At 39.2% G+C, this 23,694-nt stretch overlaps 1 protein-coding gene across 1 annotated transcript in view; it reads right to left on the reverse strand.

The window, feature by feature from the left end:
- SYNE1 (spectrin repeat containing nuclear envelope protein 1) overlaps window positions 1-23,694 on the reverse strand; it is a 461,288-nt gene that overhangs the window by 32,607 nt on the left and 404,987 nt on the right. The window contains 2 exon segments of the mRNA XM_039220107.1: window positions 1,230-1,417; window positions 12,447-12,609. Of these exon segments, the coding sequence (XP_039076038.1) occupies window positions 1,230-1,417; window positions 12,447-12,609 (351 nt within the window).

Consider the following 23,694-nt stretch of genomic DNA (forward strand, 5'->3'; position numbering starts at 1 on the left):
GAGCGAGCCCAAACAGCCATCTGTTGTGCCAAACAATAACTGTGCCTTCAGCCAAATCTGACCAGAGTGAAAAAGAGACAACTGTTTGAGCTAAAATGAAACAGCTGTGTGTTTTGGCGTGTTTTTTTCTTCGTACCCATCCTACCGCTTTGGATTTGGGATTAGTCAAATTGTGTATTATAAGCACTTAAAGTGACCTGTGCAAGGGGGTTCAGAGGTGCAATACCACGTTTGCAGGGCACACTCACGGCCAAGGTTCCACTGAAATCTAACTAAGGTCTGAAAACGCATTTAAGCCCAACATCAAACTTACCCTCGTTGAAATTAACCTATGACAGCAAGGCAAATATTAACTTTTCAAGAGTTCTCCGAACAGTTCAGAAGATTATATGTTACTGTAAATCATTATGAAAATTTTCTAACCTACCACTATTTTTTACTGCCTTGAATTTCAAAGGTTTTATTTTTAAGATAAGCTCTTTGTTTTATTATTTCATTTTTAATAAAGTAATATTATTTTTCACACCTCCAGTTTTTTAATAACATACTTGTTCAGCAAGGGCGTATTTTTATTTTTCTGAATTATATTTAAACTATTAGGTCAGGCATGGTTTGGCTTGTTATATTTTTATACAGTAGCCCCCCCTTATCCGTGCATAATATGCTCCAAGACTCCCTAAATGTTCTTTGTTTTATCCTAGACACACATATGATGCACTTTAATTTATAAATTAGGCACAGTAAGAGGTGAGCCACATGAACCAATAATAAAATAGAACAGTCATAACAATCTACTGTAATAAAAGTTATGTGAGAGTGATCTCTGTCTCTCAAAGTATTTTATTGTACTGCATTCACCCTTCCTGTGATGATGTGAGATGACAGATGAAATTAACGGAATGACGTAGGTGTTGGGTCTGGCGTTAGGCTGCTATTGACCTTCCGACTGTACATCAGAAGGCGAGATCCTCCGCTTCTGGATCCTGCTCGACCGTAGGAAACTGAAACCGTGGAGAGAGAAATGGGGGGCAATGTGGGGGAGACTACTGTATTAACCTGTATTCCTACGTATTTTCCAACGAAATGTAGAAGATGGCAAGTTTGGGAGACCAGTGCTATTTTTGGACATGGCAACCAAAAGGAAGTGGTGAGCAATGGATACACTGGGTGGCCATTTTTCCTCTTTTTGGCCCATCCTCTGCCACAGTTCCTTGGACCCCATGGCTTACCTGAGCCTCCTCTCCATAGACATGGCACAGATATTCCTCCACCGCCGGTCCAGGTTGCGGGTAGCCTGCTGGATGGAGTCACACTCGGCATCCGTGGCACAGGCATCACAGTCGTGCAGAAGGACCTCGCAGAGGTTGAGGACAGAGGCCACGCCTGTGCTGTGCTTCTCGATGTCTCTCTGAAGCTCCTGTGGGGAAGGAGCCGTGCTTTATTCAAAACCTCGGCTACCGAGGAGAGAAAATACAGCAGTATTCCTGGACTGGTAAGTGGTTAGACAAAATCCTGACAAATACCTTACTTCCTTGAATGACGTTTCTTTAACTTCATTTATGAAATACAGCAAGCTCAAAAAGATGAGAAAACTCATCTAGGAAAATTTTGGCTATGTGAGTAATGCCAAAATATAAATGGAATGAATGAAATAAACTATTAATTACATTAAGAATAAAACTAGCTTCGGGTGCCTGGGTGGCTCAGTTGGTTGGGCATCCGACTTTGGCTCAGGTCATGATCTCGCGGTCTGTGGGTTTGAGCCCCACGTCAGGCTCTGTGCTGACAGCTAGCTCAGAGCTTGGAGCCTGTTTCAGATTCTGTGTCTCCCTCTCTCTCTGACCCTCCCCTGCTCATGCTCTGTCTCTCTCTCTTGAAAATAAAATAAAAACATTAAAAAAATTTAAAAAAGAATAAAACTAGCTTCTTTAGTGATTGAAAAATAACTCTTGCCCCAGACTGTACTTCACAGATATCACTTCCATTCCAGTACATCGATCAACCAACCAAAGAAATACATGTGCTCTTGTTAAAGTACCGCCACTTAAGAACTGGCATTTCATCTCCAAAGATGTGCAAACTGCTTAAAATAGCTAATTCCACCATCATTAAAAGTACCATTTAAAAGACCTACGTTCTCTATCACGTATGACATCATAACATCAACAGCTTCCTCGGGGAGCAATTTTAAAGGTAGGGCAGAAACAGAAAGATGATGATGATAAACAAGGCACTGAATTTCCCCAGGATACCACCATGTAGAATCTCCATGTTAACTGCATAAAATGTAAATGCAAAATGTATGTTCCTTTTTCTACTGAGCTTTTAACTCAATTTGCTCAGAGTATTTCATTATTAAAAGTGAGGCCACTGGTAATTTTGATTGCCCTATTATTCATCAAATTCCTTAATGTATTTTCCTTTTCTTTAAAACAATTCTTGGATTTTCCGAACTTTATTCTTGTTCTAACAAGAATTCCTCAACTTCTTCAAATAGCTGAGATTTGTATTTTTGTGTCTATATTCTTCCTCCTATTTTTCCTTTTTAACACCATGTTACAAGGTCTTCTATGCAAACATCAGCTTATTGTCTAATGCAATAACAATGCCTTTCATTACTATTTGGAGATGTTATGAACTATAAAAGAAGACAGATTCTATTAAAAATATTTCTATTTCACTAAACAGTCCTTTCAGATCTCTTACATAATCTCTTTCAGTTATGGGGAAATCATCACAAGAACTGCTGGTCTAAAAAATATAAAACTGAACTAAATATTTACTCAAAGATGAAGACAGACATCTGTGAATGAGATCACCAAGTAAAGTTTTGGTCTTAAAGTGCCTTTGTATACAGAGATACATTTGTTAAGTACTGTTAGGTACATGAACATAATCAATACATTTAAAAAAGTTATAGCATTTCCCCAAGTACTCAAAAGGGTTTTTTCCCAGCTTTATTGAGATATACCTGACATATAAAATTGTGTAAGCTTAAGACGCACAATGTGATGACTTGATGTATGTATATATTGTGAAATGATTACCACAATATGATTACCACAATAAGTTTACCTAATATCTATCACCTCACATAGTTACAAATGTGTGTGTGTGTGTATGTTGAGAACTTTTAAGATCTACTCTCTTAGCAATTTTCAAATATGTAACACAGTATCATTAACTATAGACATCATGCTGAACATTACATCTCTAGAATGGATTTATATTATAAATAGAAGTTTTTACCCTTTGACCACCTTCATTCATTTCCCTCACCATCACCCCCATCTCTGGTAACCACTAATCTACTATCTGTTTCTATGAGTTCAATTTTTTTAGAGTCCACATGTTAGTGAGATCATACAGCATTTGTCTTTCTCTGACTTATTTTGCTTAGCATGATGACTTTAAGGTTCATCCACATTGTTGGAAATGGCAGTATTTCCTTTTTTATGCCTAAACAATATCCCTTTGTGTATATATACCACATTTTCTTTATCCATTTATCTATTGATGGATACTTAGACTGTTTTCATGTATTCACTGTTATAAATAATGCTTCAATGAATGCGGTGTGTGGGGATTCGCTTTAAGATAATGATTTCATTTCTTTCCAAAACTTACCCAGAAGTGGAATAAGTTTTACTGGATCACATGGTAGCTCTATTTTTAATTTTTTAAGAAACCTCCATAATGTTTTCCATAGTGATGATACTGACTTACATTCCCACCAATAGTGCACTAGGGTTCTGCTTTTTGAGAACAGGCATTCTAAAAAGTGTGAGGTGATATCTTATTGTGGTTTTGATTTGCATTTCCGTGATGATTAATGATGTAGAACATCTTTTCATGTACCTGTTGGGAATTTTAGTATCTTCTTTGGAAAAATGCCTGATCATGTCTCTTGCCCCATTTTTGAAATTGAATTATTATTATCATTATTACTAGTTTTGCTGTTGAGTTTTATGAACTCCTTACATATTCTCGGTATTAACCTCCTCAGATATGTGATTTGCAAATCTTTTCTCCCATTCTAGAGGTTGCTTTTTCATTTGGTTGATCACTACTTTGCTTTGCAGAAGCTTTTTAGCTTCATTTAGTCCAGCTTGTTTGCTTGTTTGTTTATTTATTTATTGGTTATACTTTTGGTGCCATATCTAAAACATCATCTCCAAAATCAATGTCAAGAAGCTTTTCCCCTATGTTTTCTTCTAGGAATTTTATGGTTTCAGGTCTCCCTTTTAAGTCTTTAATACATTATTTTGAGTTAATTTTTGTAAGTGGTATAAAATAGGGGTTCAGTTTCACTCTTTTGCATGTGAATGTCCAGTTTTCCCAAGACCATTTTTTGAAGAGACTATCCTTTACCACTGGATATTCTTGGCTCCCTTGTCAAATATTACTTGACCATAGATGCATGGGTGCATTTTTGGGCTCTCAATTCTGTTCCATTGGTCTATGTGTTTGTCCTTATGCCAGTAACATACAGTTTTGATTACTATACCTTTGTAACATAGTTTGAAATAAAGAAGTGCGATAACGCCAGCTTTGTTCTTTCTCAGGATTGTTTTGGCTATTTGGGATCTTTTGTGATTCCATATAAGTTTTAGAATTGTTTTTCTATATCTGTAAAAAGTACCATTGAAATCTTGATTGGGATTGTAGTGAATCTATAGATAGCTTTGGCTGCATGCTCATTTTAACAATATTAATTCTTCCAATCTATACACATGGGATATCTTTCCATGTATTTGTGTTTTCTTTAATGTCTTTCGTCAGTGTCTTAATAGTTTTCAGTGTAGAGATCTTTCAGCTCCCTGATTAATTTATTCCTAAGTATTTTATTGTCTTTGATGTTATTATAAAGGGATTGTTTTCTTTTTTTCCCCAAGATAGTTCATTATTAGTGTACAGAAATGCAACTGATTGGGGTGCCTAGGTAGCTCAGTCAGTTGAGCATCTGACTCTGGATTTTGGCTCAGGTCATATTCTTACGGTTCATGAGATTGAGCTCTGCATCAGGCTCTGAGCTGACGCTATGGAGCCTGCTTGGGATTCTCTCTTTCCTTCTCTCTCTGTCTCTCTCTCTCTCAGAATAAATAAATATACTTAAAAAAAAAAAAAAGAAATGCCACAGATTAGTGTTTGTTAAATTTGTATCCTGTAACTTAACTGAATTTTTTAGTTCTAACACTTTTTTTGGTAGGGTCTTTAAGATTTTCTGTATGTAAGATTATGTCATCTACAAACAAAGGCCATTTGGTATCACCCTGTCTCATTTAGATGCCTTTTATTTATTTATTTTTTCTTGCCTGATTATCACGCCTAAGATTTAGAGTACTATGTTGAACAGGCCTGGTGAGAGTGGGCACCCCATCTTGTTTCTGATCTTAGAGGAGAAACTTTCAACCTTTTACCATTGAGTATGATGTTGGCTGTGGGCTAATTATATTGCCTTTATTATGTTGAGGTACAATACTCACTTTGTTGAGAATTTTTATCATTTGAATTTTGTTAAATGCTTCTTCTGCATCTATTGAGATGCTACTATATTTGTATTTCATTCTAGTAATGTAATGTATCATATTTATTTTTATATGCATATGTTGAACCAGTTTTGCATCCTAGGGATGAATCTGTGTAAATCATGGTGTATTATGATCCTTTGAGTGTGCTATTGAATTTGGTTTGCCAGGACTCAGTTGAGAATTTCTGCACCTATATGTATCATGGATATTGGCCTATAGTTTTCTTCTCTTATAGTGTCCTTATCTGGATTTGGTATCAGGGTTACATTAGCCTTATAAAATGAATTTGAGAGTGTACCCTTTTCCTTAAATTTTTGGAAGAGTACAAAGAACTGGCTTTAATGTTTGATAGATTTCACCTGTGAAATCGTCTGGTCCTGGACTTTTCTTTGTTTGGAGGTTTTTCATGACTGATTCTGCTTTCTTACTCATTATGGGTCTGTTCATATTTTCTATTTCTTCAGAATTCAGTCTTGTTAAGCTGCATGTTTCTAGGCATTTATCCACTTCTCTGATGATCCTTTGTACTTCCTATAATGTCTCCACTTCCATTTATAATTTTTATTTATTTGGGTTTACACTCTTTGTTTTTTTGGTTAGCCTAGCTAACGGTTTTTCAATTTTGTTTATCATTTCAAAGAACCAGCTCAGTTTTGTTAATCTTTTATACTGTTTTCTTATTCTCTATTTCATTTATTTCTGCTCTAATCTCTTATTTCCTTCCTTCTGCCAATTTTGGGTTTAGTTTGTTCCTCGAGGTACAAAGTTAGGTTATTTATTTGACTTTTTTCTTCATATAAGCATTTATCACTATAAGCTTCCCTCTTAGAATTGCTTTTGCTGAACTCCATAAGTTATGGTATGTTGTGTGTTTCCTTTTTTGTTTGCCTCAAGATATTTTTTAATTTTCTTCTTGTTTTCTTCTTTGATTAGAAGTGTATTGTTTTATTTCCATGGATTTGTGAATTTTCTAGCCTTCTTCCTATTATTGATTTCTAGTTTCACATCATTGTAGTTGGAAAAGACACTTGATATAAATTACGTTTTCTTGGATTTGTTTTGTATAGCTGATGCTGGAAAACATTTCATGCTCTGAGATGGCGGGGGTAGGGGGGAAGGTGGGGAGAGGTGTTGCTGGCTAGGCTCCACAATCATCGCTAGCTGGGGGAGGTCACAGGCTGTGCTCCCTAACAAGGCAGTGTCTGGTTGGACTCGGTGACTGGGGAGGGTGACCGGCTGGGCTCTGCAATCACTTCCACTTAAGTGGGATATCAGACTGTGCTCTCAGACCATATGGCGCTGCTGGCTGGACTCTGTGCTCAGGTGTAGCCTTTGGCAGGGCTGCAGGCTACGCCCAGGAATCGGGGGAGATGATGATAGTCTGGTCTTTGCCATCAGGTGGGCCACTGGCTGTGTTACTCTTTCCAAAGTTACTGGCTGGGCTCTCTAATTAGGATGGGCCTTCAGCTGTATCCCAGCGTGTGTGGGGCTACAGACTATGCTCCATGGTTGAGCTGGGTCACTGTCCAGGCCTTTTTGTCATGTGGGGCCACAGGCTATGCTTGGTGGTTGATTGGAATCATGGGCTGGCCTCCCTGCCTGAATAAGGTTGCAGGCTATGTTCAGCAATCAGAGAAGGCCATAGGTTGAATTCTACTGCTGAGTGGGGTTATCATCTGAGCTCTGTGGCTGGGTATAGTTATAGGCTGGGTAAGGCTGTAGGTTGAGCTCTGAGGTTGTCCAGGGTCACTTTCCAGACTCCCTGATTATGTAGGGCCAGAAGTTACGCTCAGCAGTTGAGTAGGGCTGCTGGCATGGCTCCTTGCTCAAACAAGGCTATTGGATGGGTTCCGTGGTTGCCTGGGTTCTCTGGCCAGGCTTTCTGGTGGGGAAGGATGAAGGCTATGCTCAGCTGTTGGGCGGGGCTGGGAATTGGCTTCTCTACCCAGGTCAGATGGTTTCTAGGGCTCCAAGCTCAATATGGTCCATTGTCTGGGGACCCAAATCAGGCAAAATGGCCAAGTGAACTCCCAGGTCAGACAGGGCCACTGGCTGGGCTCTGCTGATGGGCAGAGACACAGGCTTGGGTGCAGCTGCAAACAGGAATATGGTCTGCCAAGACGTGAGGACTGGTTGCTGTAAGCCTCAGCCCCCTTCTCCCTCACTAACTGATCCCCAGTAGTGAAGCCATACACGTTCCCTTAGTGATTCCTATGAGATGAGATCCAACTGGGGCTCCTGGTAAGGGTGGGAGAGTCAGGGGAGCCAGATGCCCACATTGGCCAGGAGGTGCCCTCTCAATGCAGTTCTGGGCCAGCCATGAAGGACAACGTGGTCAGAGTGTTGCCACTCCTCTTACCCTTTAATGTGGTCCTTCTGGTCTCTGGGTTCCAGGTGGGTGCTTCATCTTCACCCTTGGGTCTTGGGAATTTTACAGCGGTGCCATGTTTATAGATAATTGCTTGTTGGTCTTTTTGTGAGGGAGACTTACGTCGGAAATAATCTATATAGTCATATAGATGAAGTGACTCCTCTACCCTGGAGCAGAGACCCATAGGGAGCGCATTGTGGAAATGAGGGTCAGAACATGAAAATGAGAATTGTAACTGACAGATTGGGGGAGGCTCAATATAGACAATAGAGTTAAAAATTCCAGAGGGCCCAGTTATGGGTGAGGCTGCCCAGTTTGGTGAAATTTACCTCCAGGAGCTCAACCAGGTTCACACAGTAAATATCAGAGAAAAGACCCCTTGTGCATCTGCTCAAAAGTTTTTGTTAAAATCAATATATGAATTAAGCTTGAGGGGAGTTAAATTATGGGTGAGTGCTCTCACACAGATAAAGATTTTAGTCTCAGCTTTAACCCCCATTGGCAATGGTTCTGAACTGACATACAGTGTTTCTGAATTTATACTTATTCATCCATAACACAGAGAAAGTTGACAAAATGCTCTCTGAGTCCATCTCAAGTCTACATATATTTCTGCCCAATTAAGTATATAATAATTATATGCACTGGCAAGAGAAACATATAGAAAATCCACAGAAGGGACTAGAAGAACATGTATTTCAGCTTAATCTCTTTTTAAATATTCAAAGGAATTTTCCCCTTTGGAGACAGAATACTACTTGTCTGTCTTTTACAACATGGATCCCAAATGCTATTAATTTTTTACAGAATCATGGTTAAACACTTGCCACAAAGAAACTGTAGTGAATGTGACAGAATTGAAATAAAATTTACTAAGCACCACTTTGTTCTAGGTGCTGTGCTAAGTACTTTTCATATTAATTTTTATAATAACACTGTGAGCCATGCACTCTGATTATCAGCATTCTATACATAAGGGATCTGAGGATTAAAATAGTTCATTATGTTGTCCCAGGCCATGCAGAAAAGAGGTCAAGCCCAGATTTGAACCCAGGGAGTCTTTACTTTTAACCACTGGTATACAGTTGTTTCCTTTTTTTTTTTTTTTTTTCCAACTTTAACTTAAAATTTAATTAAAAGGCAATATGAACATATATTAATATATTAAAAATTTAAAACTACTACTAAGCTTGCAGTGAAGTAGTTCCCTTTTCACTCCTGATTCTAATTTTCCAGAAATAACCATTTCCATCTCTTGGAGCTCTGCCTTCCTGTTTTAATTTCTGTGTTTCTAAGTAGCATGTTTATGTTGCTATTTCTTGATTTTTTAATTTCGACATTATATGTGCTTCTATAGTAGAGATGGAATCAACTTCTACCTGACTTCCAGGGCTCAAGTTACCGTTTGAGCACATCTTCTAGCTGGACCAATAATGACTATTTGCATGATTGTGGTTATTTGATAAGATTACTTAATCTTTTTCACTTCTGAGCAAAAACATATGCAATGGTTAGATTTCTTTTCTTATATACACATATTTTTGTGTTTATGGAATCAGTAGCTCTCTCCCTCTCTTTAAAACATGAATATTCATTCCTACCTTCCATCCTTTGTTTTATGGCACTAATAAAAATCCTTCCAGTCTGGTTAAGCTCATCATGTACATGGTTCAACTGTCTTACTTATGGGTGTCTTGGAAACACCCGTCCCAGAGCGGCCAACCCCCTTCTCCAATGCTGCAGGTCAGCTGGCATCTGGGACACTCCTTCACCACCCATTCTGGGAGTTTTCCTCTCTCTGATGTTTTATATTATTTTTCTTCTCATTTTAGTATTTGTAACATCTTTAATTAGCTTCCTAAGAATATATGCATATGAGGTAAATATTTTATATATTAAAAGGCAGGTGCAGGGTGCCCGGGTGGGCTCAGTCGGTTGAGCGTCCAACTTAAGCTCAGGTCATGATCTCGCAGTTTGTGAGTTCGAGCCCCATGTTGGGCTCTGTGCTGACAGCTCAGAGACCTGAGCCTGCTTTGGATTCTGTGTCTCCCTCTCTCTCTGCACCTCCCATGTTCATGCTCGCTCGCTCTCTCTCTCTCTCTCTCTCCCCCTCAAAAGTAAATAAACATTTAAAAAACTAAATAAAAGGCAGGTATAGTAGTCTAAATCATAAATAACTTTCTCAGCCTTCTGGAGATACTGTATCACTGTCTTTTAGCTTCCAGCATTGTTTTGGAGAAATCAGACATTTTCATCTTGGAAACCATAAAGTTCTCTTTGTTTCCCATGTTCTGAAATTTTATAATGGTTTTGGCTTTATTTCTATTTTTCCTGGGCATTTGTAGGGTTTATGCTCTAGAAGTGCAGCTCACCTTGAACAAAGTGGGGCTTGGGGGCACCAACACTTCCTCACAGTTGAAAATCTGCATATAACACTTGACTCCCCCCAAACTTAACTACTGATAACCAACTGTCAACTAGAAGCCTTTCCAAAAACATAAACAGTCAAATAACAAATATTTTGCATTTTATAGGTATTAAATGCTATATTCTTACAATAAAGTAAGCTAGAAAAAAGAAAATTTTAAGGAAGGGAAAATATATCTACTGCATGATTCATTGCATAAAAAATCCACATATAAGTGGAGCCATGCAGTTCAAACCTTTGCTGTTCAAGGGTCCACTCTATACATGTTTCAGGTTGGGGAAATTATGTTACATTACTAATTTAATAATTTTTTCCTTTTTAATATTTTTGTGAGGGACTTTTATGAAATAACTGAATTGGATTTTAAAACTCTTGCGTTAATCCTGGCTGTGATATAAACCTGGCCAGTGACATGGTGGGGGCTGGGGCAGTGGGAGTCAGATCGTTAGGTACAGAGTATTTCATTTAATCTATTTTTCATATAGTGGCTCCAGCCTCAGTGGTGTCCTGCAGCCCCAAACCCCAAAGTCCCTTTGGGCTGCCCTGTCCAGGGAGTAAACCTTGGGTCTTCTGTTGGAGTTAATAGGCGGGAGTTGCCTAGCGGCCCAGGATTAGGGGCATCTGCCAGTCAAACCATTCCTTATTCAGACTTTCAAGCAATCTTCTATTTGAAAGTCCTACAGATTTGCTGTCTGCACATCATGAGTCTTCTCGGATTTCTACGGCACGAATCCCCTTTCTCCGTCCTCCATCCTGCTGATAGCAGTAACTAGTCATCTATCCACTCTATCTTTCCAAATTCCGACGGGCATCTGTCATCTGTTATCATCTTTCCTGGTCTCTTTTCCATTGTGGGTTTTGACCTTCTTTCCCCTTTACTTTCATTTTATTGGGGTTTAGAAGTGGGTAAGGCTATAAATGTATATGATAGATTTGCCGTATTTAATTAGACACCATTTTGATTATCTTTCACTTACTAAATTACAATACTGGCTATTAGGATTTGAGCTCCTTTTTGACATCTAAAAAGCATCCTTTTAGATGTCATTACCATGTTCTCCAGGAGTGTTCAGGGAGCTACAGGCCAGCTGAAACCCCCATCAGTGAAATAATCAGAATTTCAAACACAAGAGAGTCCATCACAGGGCTTTAAACTTACAAAACTGGGAAAATGTCCCACTCATATTATTTTAGAAAAGAAATTCTAATTTAAATATTAATATATTCCCACTATCTAAAAACTGTATTTTAATATCTCTCTGTATTGGTTTAAATAGTTCACAAAATAAAGTAAGCACATAGACTATTTTGCAAGATTTCATAAATGGGTCTGTTTATGTTTTGTAGTATTTTTAAGTTAAGCAACTTGGCTATAATGACCTAAATGTAATGGAAGTAACCATAGTGTGGATAGAATTTTCAAGGACAATCTAAAGTCATGGAGTAGCAATATTTCTTATGGGGGATTTATGGCCTTTTCTACTAACAATTGGAGTCTGCTATGCTTATTAAGAACAAGGAAGAGGAATAGGAGGGAAAAATCCTTCCTGTAGGCATTTTTCACGGTCACTCTTTTTTGCTCTGGTGGCTGGTATACTGTATGCGGGTGTGATGTACCGCCTTTGCTGCACACATTAAGGTAAAAGTACAGCGTGTGGGTAAGTCATGGAACACTCCTTGCAAAACAATTATTTCAGACTCTAAAAACTCTAAGGATGTACTGTAATCTCCATTCAAACACCAAACGCAGGAAAAAAAGGCTCCTTTCTATGGATGTAGTGGTGGACTAGTGACATACATAGAAGTCAATAAAATTGTCAGCACTCTTATGAACACTACAACCCAAGCAGTTTAGGATGTCTTCTTCGTGGACCAATGACATTATCCCTAAGAAAGCGTATCTTCTTGAGACTTAACTCCTTGGTGACATGGGACCTACGTGCCCCAAACATCTGCCCTGCCCAAGCCTCCCTCTCCTTTCTCAGCAATCTGGTCTAGCTTCCTCCTGATTTTCCTTCTCGATTCACTCACCATCTCACATCCACCTCTTGTATCCTGGCCTAGAGCACAGATGTTCAAGAGCCTACTTACTTCCTTTAGTTGTTTTAAGTTTTACCTGCTGCTCAGTAAGCTTTTTCTGTATTTCATCCGAGTCACAGGAATCATAGACTATGGGCTTGGCCAGCTCTGCCTCAATGTGAGCCAGCCACGTCCTCAGGCTGCTCATGTTCTTGTCCAGCTGCTGTACAGCCACCAGTGTCTCCTTCAGCTTCTTCACCCTGTGGGCAAAGGAGAGACTTCATCTTCAGTGAGAAGCCCCACTCAAGTTTCCCTTGTGAGCAAAAGTGAGCACGGGGTCGGGCGCCAAGTTGCCTAAAGTCAAAGTCCAGCTCAGCCTAGCCACTTACTGGCTGTGCCTTTGGGTAGCTGTACACCCTTCCTGTGTCTCTGTTTCCTCATCTCTATAAAAGGAAGAGTATGTGTATAGATATGAATGAGTTGAATAATGCAGACTATATGGGAAACAGTCAATGAAGTCAGCGACAATGATGCTTGACATAGCTATAGCAACAGTGACAGAAACCTTATGGTTGTCACCAAAATTGTCATTTCCACAAATTATGTGATTTACACTAATATGAAAAATATGTGGGAGCAAAAAAATGAACATTTTCAAATGACTGGCACCAAAACAGATAACCAATTCATGGTTCTGGTTACTCTAGTCCTGGTGGGATTTATTTCAGCAAACTCAGCTAAAAGAAGAAAGCACACTTAAGATGCATGATCAGTGAGTGATCACATGCACTTAGTGCCAGATCTCGTTAAAGGTCACTGAGGACCCACTGAGCTACAAGCAGCAGAGGGCAGCTCAAGGCCGACCGCCATCTAGTTTCGCCTCCAAAGCCTAGTTCAATGCAGTATTTGCTACACAGCGTCTTTTAAAACAATGTTTTCCCATTCTTTCCAGGAAGAATTAAAAATCAATTTGCTTAAGATTGCCACTTCTCTAACAATCATGTGTGGACATCCTATGTGTAAGATGCTGGGAAGACAAAATATATAAGACTTGATTATTTTCCTAATGAAATGTACAATCTGACTGGAAATCTGGACATGTCAACAATGAAACATACCACAGTGTGGTAAGAACTAAACTGATGAACCAAGTCCCTGGCTAATAAATAGGGAGGGATCAATTCTGTCTGGCTGCTTTCAGGAATCATTCATTCGCTTGTTCAGTCTCCATTGGTTCATGTCTGTATTCCTTCTACAAATATCTACAATGCTAGGTGGACATGGAGCTAGGCGACAGAAATACAATGATGACTGAAGCTTCATCCCAGCCACCGAAGAGCTTCGACTTTGCTGAAAGAGGGGAAAATGAAGAAATAATATATGAGCTGCACCTTGACAGGTGGATACTAGCCAAGCAGAAGATTTCTGGCCTAGGAAACGCAGGAAAGAAAATCAGAGATATGGGAGGCAGAGTGCTGTGATGCCAGAGGGGTAGTGACTGAGGGGGTGGGGATGGTGGGGAAGAGAAGCCAAAGAGATGCAATTGTGCTGAGACAGGATGCATGGATGGTCTGGAGAAAGATTATAAACAGCCTGCAGTGACACCATACTGGCTCTGTGTGAACTTTAAAGATAAACAGGAATGTTGTCCAGGAATGATAGGATCAGCTCTGATTTTGAGTGTGTGAGTCTGAAGTGAGGCTCATGTGGAAGACCATTCCAGAAGTAACCAGAACAGCCCAAGCAGCTTACATCAAAAGCCTGCCCGCGGGGCGGGGACTGCTAAATTCATGGACTGCCACGATGGGAGACAGAGGGAGTTAACAAATGATGTGAGCAGATGGATGCTGCCATCTCGGAGCATACAGGATGAGGAGCAGGTTCACGGTTAATGGTGCAGGAAGTTTGCAATATGATGAGTCTGGAGGTCAGGCAGACACGCATGGAAATGTAGTTCCTGGGTGTAGAGGAGAGGTCAAGGTTTGTGCCATTGCTTTAGGTATTGCTGGCACAGAGCGAGGGCCTGTGAAAGGGTGTATTTCACTCTGAAAGGGAACTGGTGAAGAGAATGAATTTTAAAAGGCTGGCTGATAAAGGAGGACTAGGAGATACAGAAAAAGAAAAAAAAATCAGAAAGGAAGAAGGCACCCCAGGAAAGTGGGGCATGAAACCAAAGGCAGGAAAAACTTCAAGGAAGAGTGGTGGTGGTGGGGGCGGGGGCGGGGATGAGACTGATGGTTAAGGTTGCAAACAAGCAGTAATGAGCTCTACAGATCTAATGCACAGTAAATGAATAAAGACAATGACAATTGTGCAATAATCATGTATTGTGGTAACTACTGTTACAGTGGCAACCACACTATAATATATAAATGTATCAAAGTCGCACATTGTACACCTTAAATTTACCCAATGGTGCATGTCACATATATTCAATAACAAAAAAGAACGAAAAAGGAAGTGTTGGTTAAGTGTGATGTGAATGCATCCTTGATTAGATTCGCTTGGCCAGCCTCAGATAAATGGATAATACAGACTCCTAGCTAGATTCCAACCCACTTCTACTGAATCAGAACCTCTGGAGGGGAGGAGGGGTGCACATTTCACGAGCACTTCAGGGGAGTCTTAGGCACACTAAAGTTGGGGCACCATTGGTCTACTGTGTCACATGCACCACAGGACAGTAATAATGAGACCTAAAAAGACCTAAACACAATGCATTTGGGTTAAGAAATATGGTTATGATAAAGGGTATTGTTAATTGTTTTTTTTAAGTAGGCAGTGAAAGTGAGTAAATATGGTATGAAACCTGCATACCGATCTGGCTACAAGAAAAAATTGATTTGTTTGTTTTGTTTAATGCAGTTTAATATTTGGAATAACTCTGAAATGTTTTTAAGCAGAGAATAAGGAACTCAAGAGAAAGAAGCCAAAGACTGAGGAAAAAGGAGGAGAGAAATGACAGATGAACGCAGATGATGGAGACAGGGTGCAGAGGAGGCAGAGTCAAGGGCACAAGAGCAGGGGTACTTTTGAAAGGTGTTTTCCCACTGAGCGCAGGGGGTAAGCAGGAGTTTGGGAGGGCCATGGGAGCATTTCTCAGCTCTTTTATTATCAAGTAATAGCTAGCAGCAAGAATCCATTCACAAGTCCCTCTTGTGGGCCAAACATGGCTAAGTATCCACAGATTGCTCTAAAGAGAACGGTGCTGGGGATGCTAAGCACACGGACAATGCTTCCTGGTACAGCCCATATTTGAAATGCACCACTGGGGCGCCTGCCTGGCTCAGTCGGTAACCATCCAACTCTTGATTTTGGCTCATGATCTCACAGTTTGCGCGTGAGAGCCCTACGTTGGGCTCTGCACTGACAGCGTGGAGTCTGCTTGGGATGTTCTCTCTCCCTCTCTTTCTGCCCCACCCCCATCAAAAATAAATAAACATAAATAAAATTCACTTCTGTTTTTAGGACATGAGTGCTCCCCTGAAGTTCAGGAAATGTGGTCACCTTATTGACGCTGCTTATAATGAATGATGAATGCAGACTGGCAAAATACATCGTCTGAGGTGCTAGCTTGGCTCAGCTGAAGAGCTCTCTGCTTGAAAAAAATGTCAACAGCCACAGGACTTTTAGAACTCTAGGGATGGGACATATTCTGAGGCAGGAATCTGCAATAGAATGTTCTCAGAGACGGACGACTTGCACTCTGAGGCATCAGGTATTTCTCAGCTCTGTTTCTTTCAGATAGTAGAGAGGTGATTCTCAAGCTGGGGCTGTTACGGGATCTCTTAGGGGTGCTTTCAAAGCACAGAGGCCTGCAGTCGACCCTCTTCCCACCTCCCCCAAGCTCCTCCCCAGGGGACTCTGAGATGCTGTGATGGTCAAGGGCCATGCTCTGTAGAAACTGTCTTATAACCAAAGTCTTTGCGGCATTTCCCTTTATTTTTAATTACTTAAAGCTGATATCGCCGCTTCCATCATAAATAGAATGTTTATAAACCAATGTTTCTCTCTCAAATAAAAATCTAGTCATGATACAATCACTTTTTTTCTTTGTCAGACTAATGCTTTTAAAAGCATTTTCAGTATGGTCAATTCTTAATAATAATACCTTTATTTCATTAATTACTATAATATCTATATTTGAATAGCATTTTCAGTTTGTTAAGGCACCCTTAGGCACCTTATATTATTTGTAAAAACTATGTATCTAAAAAATCATGTTCATACTCTGCAATATAGTCTACTGATAGGAAACAGAAAACATGTGTTGCTCTCTATTTATCATGATTCATAACTACATTCAAGCAAAGACTTCTCTAATTAGTTCTGTAAATGCAAATTGTACCCTGCCCCCAGGGAAGTCTAAGGTATTGACCTTGAATAATAATTCCGAGAATGTTTACATACAACCTACTCACATTTTTCTCACATGTAAGACAAAAGTCACTTGAGTGTCAGCCTGGGAATAACAGTTTTAGAATGGCTATTGGGTCCAAAGCTCTGAGTACACACTTTACCAATGGCCATGGCGTGGGCTTGGAATTCAACGTGGCCCTGGCCATCTTACTTCTGTGGCTCAGACTGAAAGGACAGTCCACGGTCAATAAACACAGGGGACAGGACTACAGAATGGCTCACTGCACTGAGATGTCTGTCCTGGTTTTACCTCTGGAAGAAAGTCCTTTCGGGAAACTCTCCCACCTGACCAGCTTCCTGTCTTCAGATTTGGTAGCATCTGAATGCTGACTGTGTTTTGGGATATATGTTTTATAGCAACCTCATAATATCATCAGGGTTTCGTGTGGTGCTGAAGGCTGGAAGAACACCTCATTCAGTGCTTGCTTGCTTCCATCTTTCCCTCATTTTAACTCCCTGGCATTATTTATACACAAGTTCCTCTCCCCAGATTAAGTCCCTTGGAAAGCTGGAAATGCGAATTTTTACTTTTGGTTTTCCCCTTCCCCTGCCAATGTGCCTGTTACTGTTTCACACAAAGTTGGGCACTACTTAAATGCCTGATAAACATTAATAATTAGTATTCTAAGTAAAAGACTTCTATTGAGTTAGCATACTTTATTTTTAATTTAGTTGATATTAAATGCATACTTAAGTTTTCCCTCTAAGTCCAACGTTTGCAAATGGTCTGTCAAGTACTAAAATTCATTCATTTCCTTGGTTCAAAATTCACTTACAAAAATTATCAAAAGATCTAAGACACAAAAGAATGTGAGTAAATACTGTTCCCGTGGATATTGTCTACACTAGTCAAATAATTTACAAGATTAGTAATCTTGTATAATACTGAATGAGTTCCAATAGAGCAGTTAGTGTGCAATATGTCAAGGGCATCGTGACATGGAAACGCTTGTTCATATAGTCCATTAGGGACAAGTTACTTTTTCAAATGAATGTGTAAATCTTAGTGAAGTCAATGGGGGTGAGCATTTAAGTGGTTTTGCTTTCTCATTTTTTAAAACATGTATTTGACTACAAACAGCAAAATGCATTGTGTGTGTGTGTTGGGGGGAACAGATGTGAGCCGAGAGGAAGCGGGATAGTAAAGCCCCCATGCATTTTCCTTGAACTTCTGCAAAGCTATATTTGCAACATGAATCATTCTTTTTAAAGAGAAATGTCCCATATTTTCCCCATTACTTCTTTAAAGGAAATCCTTGGGTAAAGTGTCACAGTATTTTTATTTATCTATCACTGTAAGAAGTTTGAGCAACATTCCTTTTGATAGCGTTCAGGATTATAATTCGAAATGGATGTTTGCCGATGTCACAAGTCTGGGTAAGTTGTTTGGCAAAAGTCTTGTGAATCTGTAAATCCCTGCAGCTAATGGGTCTCTTTGCACAGTCCAATGTGCCTCCCAGGACTTTACCCATTTTGAGAAGGATTCTACTACTAAAACCTGTCGTCAGCTTCCTAACACTGTAGCACGGATATCTATATATACATATACACCTTACATGTATATATTCATCACTATTTTCCTTTATACTAAGTTAGCAAACCCATAAGCAAAAAACAAAAACAAATTTCACATTCTAAATATAATAGAACCCAAAGCAGATTAGTAAATCCTATTCACCAGTAGGAACATATTTGGAGGATGTTATGGTACAAGAATAATATTTTTTTTTTAATGAAGCTAAAATTCCCGGTACAACATTATTCTAACAGAAAAAAAATATCATGAAATCAACATTTGCATAATGCACAGAATTACTATTTTAGATGTAAGTTTTTACATTTTGCCTATCTTTTAAAACCTTTCTACTAGTCAGTGACCAAAACTTACTGGCAAACCTAAACAGAAATGGCTTTTCTCATACACAAAACCCTCCGGGCCCCTTCAGTATGAGCAGATCTTTATTTAACAAAGGGAAAGCTTTCAGTCACAAAGCTGTGATCTGGCTGAGACTGAATTTCAGTTTCATCAGGAGCCCATCCTTTAAATAGCAGATGATAGACCAACTGGATCTTCTTACTGGGGCCCCTTCGGAATCTCTTTCCTGTGTCTCAGCCTCACTCCCGTGGCCATATCCCTTGTATGACGCATACAGTCCAGAGACAACTGGAATACCAAGCCATAACTGAGTTCATTAAGCTTTCCCTCCAGCACCGCATGTCCAGTGGGGGGAACAAGAAAACAAATAACTCTTGGGAGTCCATGGCCAACGATCTCCTAATACCAAATCACCTCCACTTAACAGTGGCAAAAGTATTACGGATTAAAGATCCAGCATCTATCCTACGAACCCCACGTCACACGAAAGCTATGCACAATGGAAGAAACTCAAGGAGATGCCTGCCTTGTGACATCGCAGTTACATTCTGGGAGCTCTGAGTCCACACCGCCGTCCTCTGCCATCCTCCGGGCACACAGATCTTCTGCCACCACCATGAAGCTCTCAACTTGCAAAAGTTAGGTCTGCAGAGCAAAATGCTAAATCCTGCGTGGGGATGAATGCGTCCCCTTGTCTGCGTATGGAAGTATGAAAATGCTCACTCTAAACAAATGTTGGTAGGTCTCTGCCTGATAATATGACACTGAGCAGTGACAAGTGGTCATGTTTCTAAATAAAACCTACATTCATTAACATGTGCCAGGCCTGATCTCCTGGAATGTAGGCCACGAGTGTAAGAAGGGGAAAAGGCTCAGTGTAATCTGCAAAGGAGGGGGAGGCTTTCTAAAGAAGGAAGGATATCAAAAATAAGGCCCGCCTGTGGACACTCTCCCATTCTGGAAGAACAAGCAACTCTTCTTGTGGGCTGTTTGCTAAGTTGGAAAGGATATTTGCAAAAGATAAATACCCAACTGCAAACAAACAAAGCCTCCACAAGTATGGCCCATTGTAGTAGCAAAGGATGCAACTTCTTTTTCTCTGCTGTTTGAAATGCCAGCTAAATGGTGTAAGTAGGAGTGTTAGAGGTGGTCTGGGAAGGTGGGATGGAAGAGATTTTCGGTAGAAAAGTAGTTGGTCTTCACTTTTGGACAAACTACGTAAGCAGAAGAGTAACTGAAGAAATATTATTCTTCCCCTAATATTCAAAACCTTTGTCCTTTTAAAAATAATGATGTGCAGTGACAAAAACATTTTCATTTTAAGATACTAAAAAAAAAAGTATCCGTTCATTTGCTTGGTGGGATTCAGATAATTTTCTTTTGTGAATTTCAAGAGTTTCAAATTTTCTGCACCGAATCTAGAGTAATTTCATAATTTAAGCTTTTAAAGAAAATATCCTCTCAAATTATTAATTACTGGTAATTTAATAAAATGTGATGAATGCTGGCTGCTTTAAATCCTTTCTGGATAGAAAGGTTAGGTTATAAATAAATGAATAAATAAGTATAGGTTATAAATAAATAAATGAATAAATAAAAAATAATGGACATTTGCTAAATTCTTTTTAAAAGGCCTATATGATGAACTACAAAATAAAATAAAGCATTTGGTTCTGGTTATGTGAGATAATTGCTTTTAAAACAGAAACATTTTCTTTTTAAAAGAAAACAAGCCTATATTTTACATAAGAAATATAGTCCAGAAAACTTAATTATAAATAAAATTATTTTTCAAATCCTGCTCTTTAAAGATATCCTATTGTGTATTCTTTATAAGACAATCACTTTTTTAATTTATTATTTTTAACAATCAGGAATATAAACATATAAGCTTTGGTTAAAGTAATATGTTGGTCATGATTCCATAACACTAGGCAAGCTTATTTCTTCTTGATTATGACTAACATTTCTAAAAACATGAGATCTTTGAAAACTTTTACTGCCATCATTTTCCTAGTTCAATTCCTTTTTACCTTATTTAATTCTCCTCATGGGTTAAAAAATTTTTCCCGTGCTCATTATCCTTAGGGTAATATATTTATGCCAACACATTAAATACAAAGCAAGGCTTTAAAAAAGACACAATTACCATAACAGCAAAAAATGGTAACAATATCAATGCTCCTCAGCAGGGAAAATATTGGATAAACCATAGTAAATGTATATGTTAATATTGTATTATATTAATTATATATATTATTGTATATAATTATATTAATATCTTATAGTATTATAATTTATCTATAGTTTATTTATATATAGTTACCTATAATTTATTTATAAGTATTATAATATATTATAGTAATATAATTATAATAATATATATAATATGATTATATTCTATATATATTTTATTATGGAATACTCTGTAGCTATCTAAAAGAATGAGATTGGCATATGTGGCATTTTATAGTCTTTATGACCCTTCCCCTTGCATTGCCTCTTTGGAGCTATGGCAGTTATTTTTATGAATCTTTTGAAAATGAGGAATCTAGGGCTCAGAAAGCTTACGCAGCAAGCCCCAGGTCACACAGGCAGAGCCAGGTAGACTAAACTCAGGACTCCTGATTCATTTTGCGTTGTAGCCATGCCTGCTGCATCAATGCATTTCTGATCCTGGCCAGAGTTTTCCGAATTGGCCGCCTTGAGATAATGCCAGCCATAAATTCCAAGAATCAAGTTTTCTTTTTCTTCTCGTGTAGGAGGAACTCCAAATCCCTTCTAAGGGCAGCTGCTACAACTTCACAAAGCCTTCCCTGCACTGCATATGCGCTTCACCTGCACAGCCTCTAAACTTCCCCTGGGCTGAGAGAGTGTCATTGATTGAGCCCTTTGCTGTTCTAAGGTACTGTCTCATTTAATGCTCCTAATAAAAATTTACACGTGTGGTAACTGAGGTACTGAGAAGATAAGTAACTTGTCTAACATCCCAGTGTAGGTGAACCAGAAACACGTTCTAATTCAAGCAGTTGGGGCCTTAAGCCCATGCTCTGCTTTATTCTTACCTGTATGTATGGCACTTGCTGTACTATGTCTTAAACTGGAGATACTGAACAAATATTGGAGCGACCATTACATGCAAAGAGCTATGTGAGGTTCTAGCTTCACTATGGACACACCTACATCTTAGTAGAGAAAAGAAACTATAAACAACTGATCACACAAGACATTTTTTATAGTAGAGGGAAATTCTATGAAGCACAGTACACAAAGCCTGCTGGGAAGGTAAGAAGAATCTCACCTAATCCAAAGAACAGGAAGAACATGAAGAACAATTTGGAGCAGCCAAACCAGAGGGGGGTAAGAGAGTGAGCAGGAAGATAGAAGGAAGGCCTGAAGTGAGGAGTCATGTACACACCTGCTTTATACCCTTACCTGGGTAGGCACCATTTTCTTTTCATTTTTACATCCCTAGAGCTGGAGTCAGCAAACTACGGCTAGCCACCTGTCTGGGTAATAGAATGTTATTGGAACCTAGTTTCATTTTTCTGTGTCCATACTGTCCAAGGCTGCTTTTGTGATACGGCAGAGGGATTTCGGCAGGGACCATTTGGCCCCGCAAAACCAGGTATGTACTAGTTGTGCGAAGAAGGTATGCTGAGCAAGCTTAAAAACAACCAGTGGCCCAGGACCACATATTTCATGCCTCCATGCATACGAACTGTCCAGAATAGTAAAGCTGTGGAGGCGGAAAGTGACTTGGCCGTGGCCTGGGGCCAGCGGAAAGAGGCAAGGTGGAGGGGAAAAATAAGGCTTTTATTTGTGGGTGACGAAAATGTTTTAAAATTAATTGTGTGATGGATGCACAGGTCTGTAAATGTGTAAAAATCAATAAACTGTATACTTGTGATAGATGAGTTGCATGGCATGTGAATTCGATCTCAATGAAGGTGTTATTGAAAAGAAAAAGGGAACCAAATAACTCTTGCCAAATAACCAAAGTGTGCTTTGGTTTTGGTGATGGGGGTTTAGGTTTGATAGAGGGAAAAGCAATATCCTTATATTAGAGAGAAGAGTTAATGAAAAAAACCCAAACAACACACATTGCAACAGAGCACATAATTAAGTCTGACCTTCCTAAAAATGGGAAATGTTCAATAATGCATTTCTTGTAAAAAGCACTAAAAAACTATTGCTAAAAGACAGATTTCCTGTTAGTCCTGAGCTCTAGAAAAACTGCTATGTGGTTTTTTTTCACAGAGTTCACTGACAAAATGAGAGCCAGAATCCTGGCAGACAGTTTTACAGAAATGATAAATATGTCAATGACTGTTTCTTATGCTGACTCTTTTTACTTAAAGTTCATTTGTTTATTTTGAAAGAGCATGTGAGAGGGGGAGGGACAGAGAGAGAAGGTGAGAGAATCCCAAGCAGGCTCTGCACTGTCAGTATGGAGGGGCTTGATCCCATGATCCCACACTGGGCTCAATCCCATGAACCATGAGATCATGACATGAGCCAAAATCAAGAGTCGCACACTCCACTGACTGAGCTACTCAGGTGCCCCTCTTATGGTGACTCTTACGAAAGCCAAGGGCTCAGAAATGCTTTGGCCAGTTGTCATGGCTGATGTTGACCAACAGAACTTTCTGGGTTGAAGAAAATGTTCTGTATCTGCAGTTCCCCATACGGTAGCCATTATCTTCATATGGCTAATGAGCTTTGGAAATATGACTAGTACAACTGACTATAATTAAAATTAAGCCATAATTGTATCCCATTTCAGTTAATTTAAAGACCCCACAGGTAGCTAGCTAGTGACTGCTACATTAAACTGAGTAGGTCTGGAAACTATGGAGAGGATACTAAACCACTATCCACTAAGACCTAAAAATAACTAAATTTTGTTGCCCTAAAAAGCAGACAATTCTTAGTGAAAGTTTAAAAATTCAAAGCAAAACACATTTATTTGTACTCAGAATGGTCTAAGCTAATCCACTAGTGACAGGAAGTTGACTCAAAGTCATGCATTCTGTCTGCATGCAACAGG

Source organism: Hyaena hyaena, unplaced genomic scaffold (assembly GCF_003009895.1).
Source record: "Hyaena hyaena isolate Hyena2069 unplaced genomic scaffold, ASM300989v1 scaffold_860, whole genome shotgun sequence".
Taxonomy (NCBI): Eukaryota; Metazoa; Chordata; class Mammalia; order Carnivora; family Hyaenidae; genus Hyaena; species Hyaena hyaena.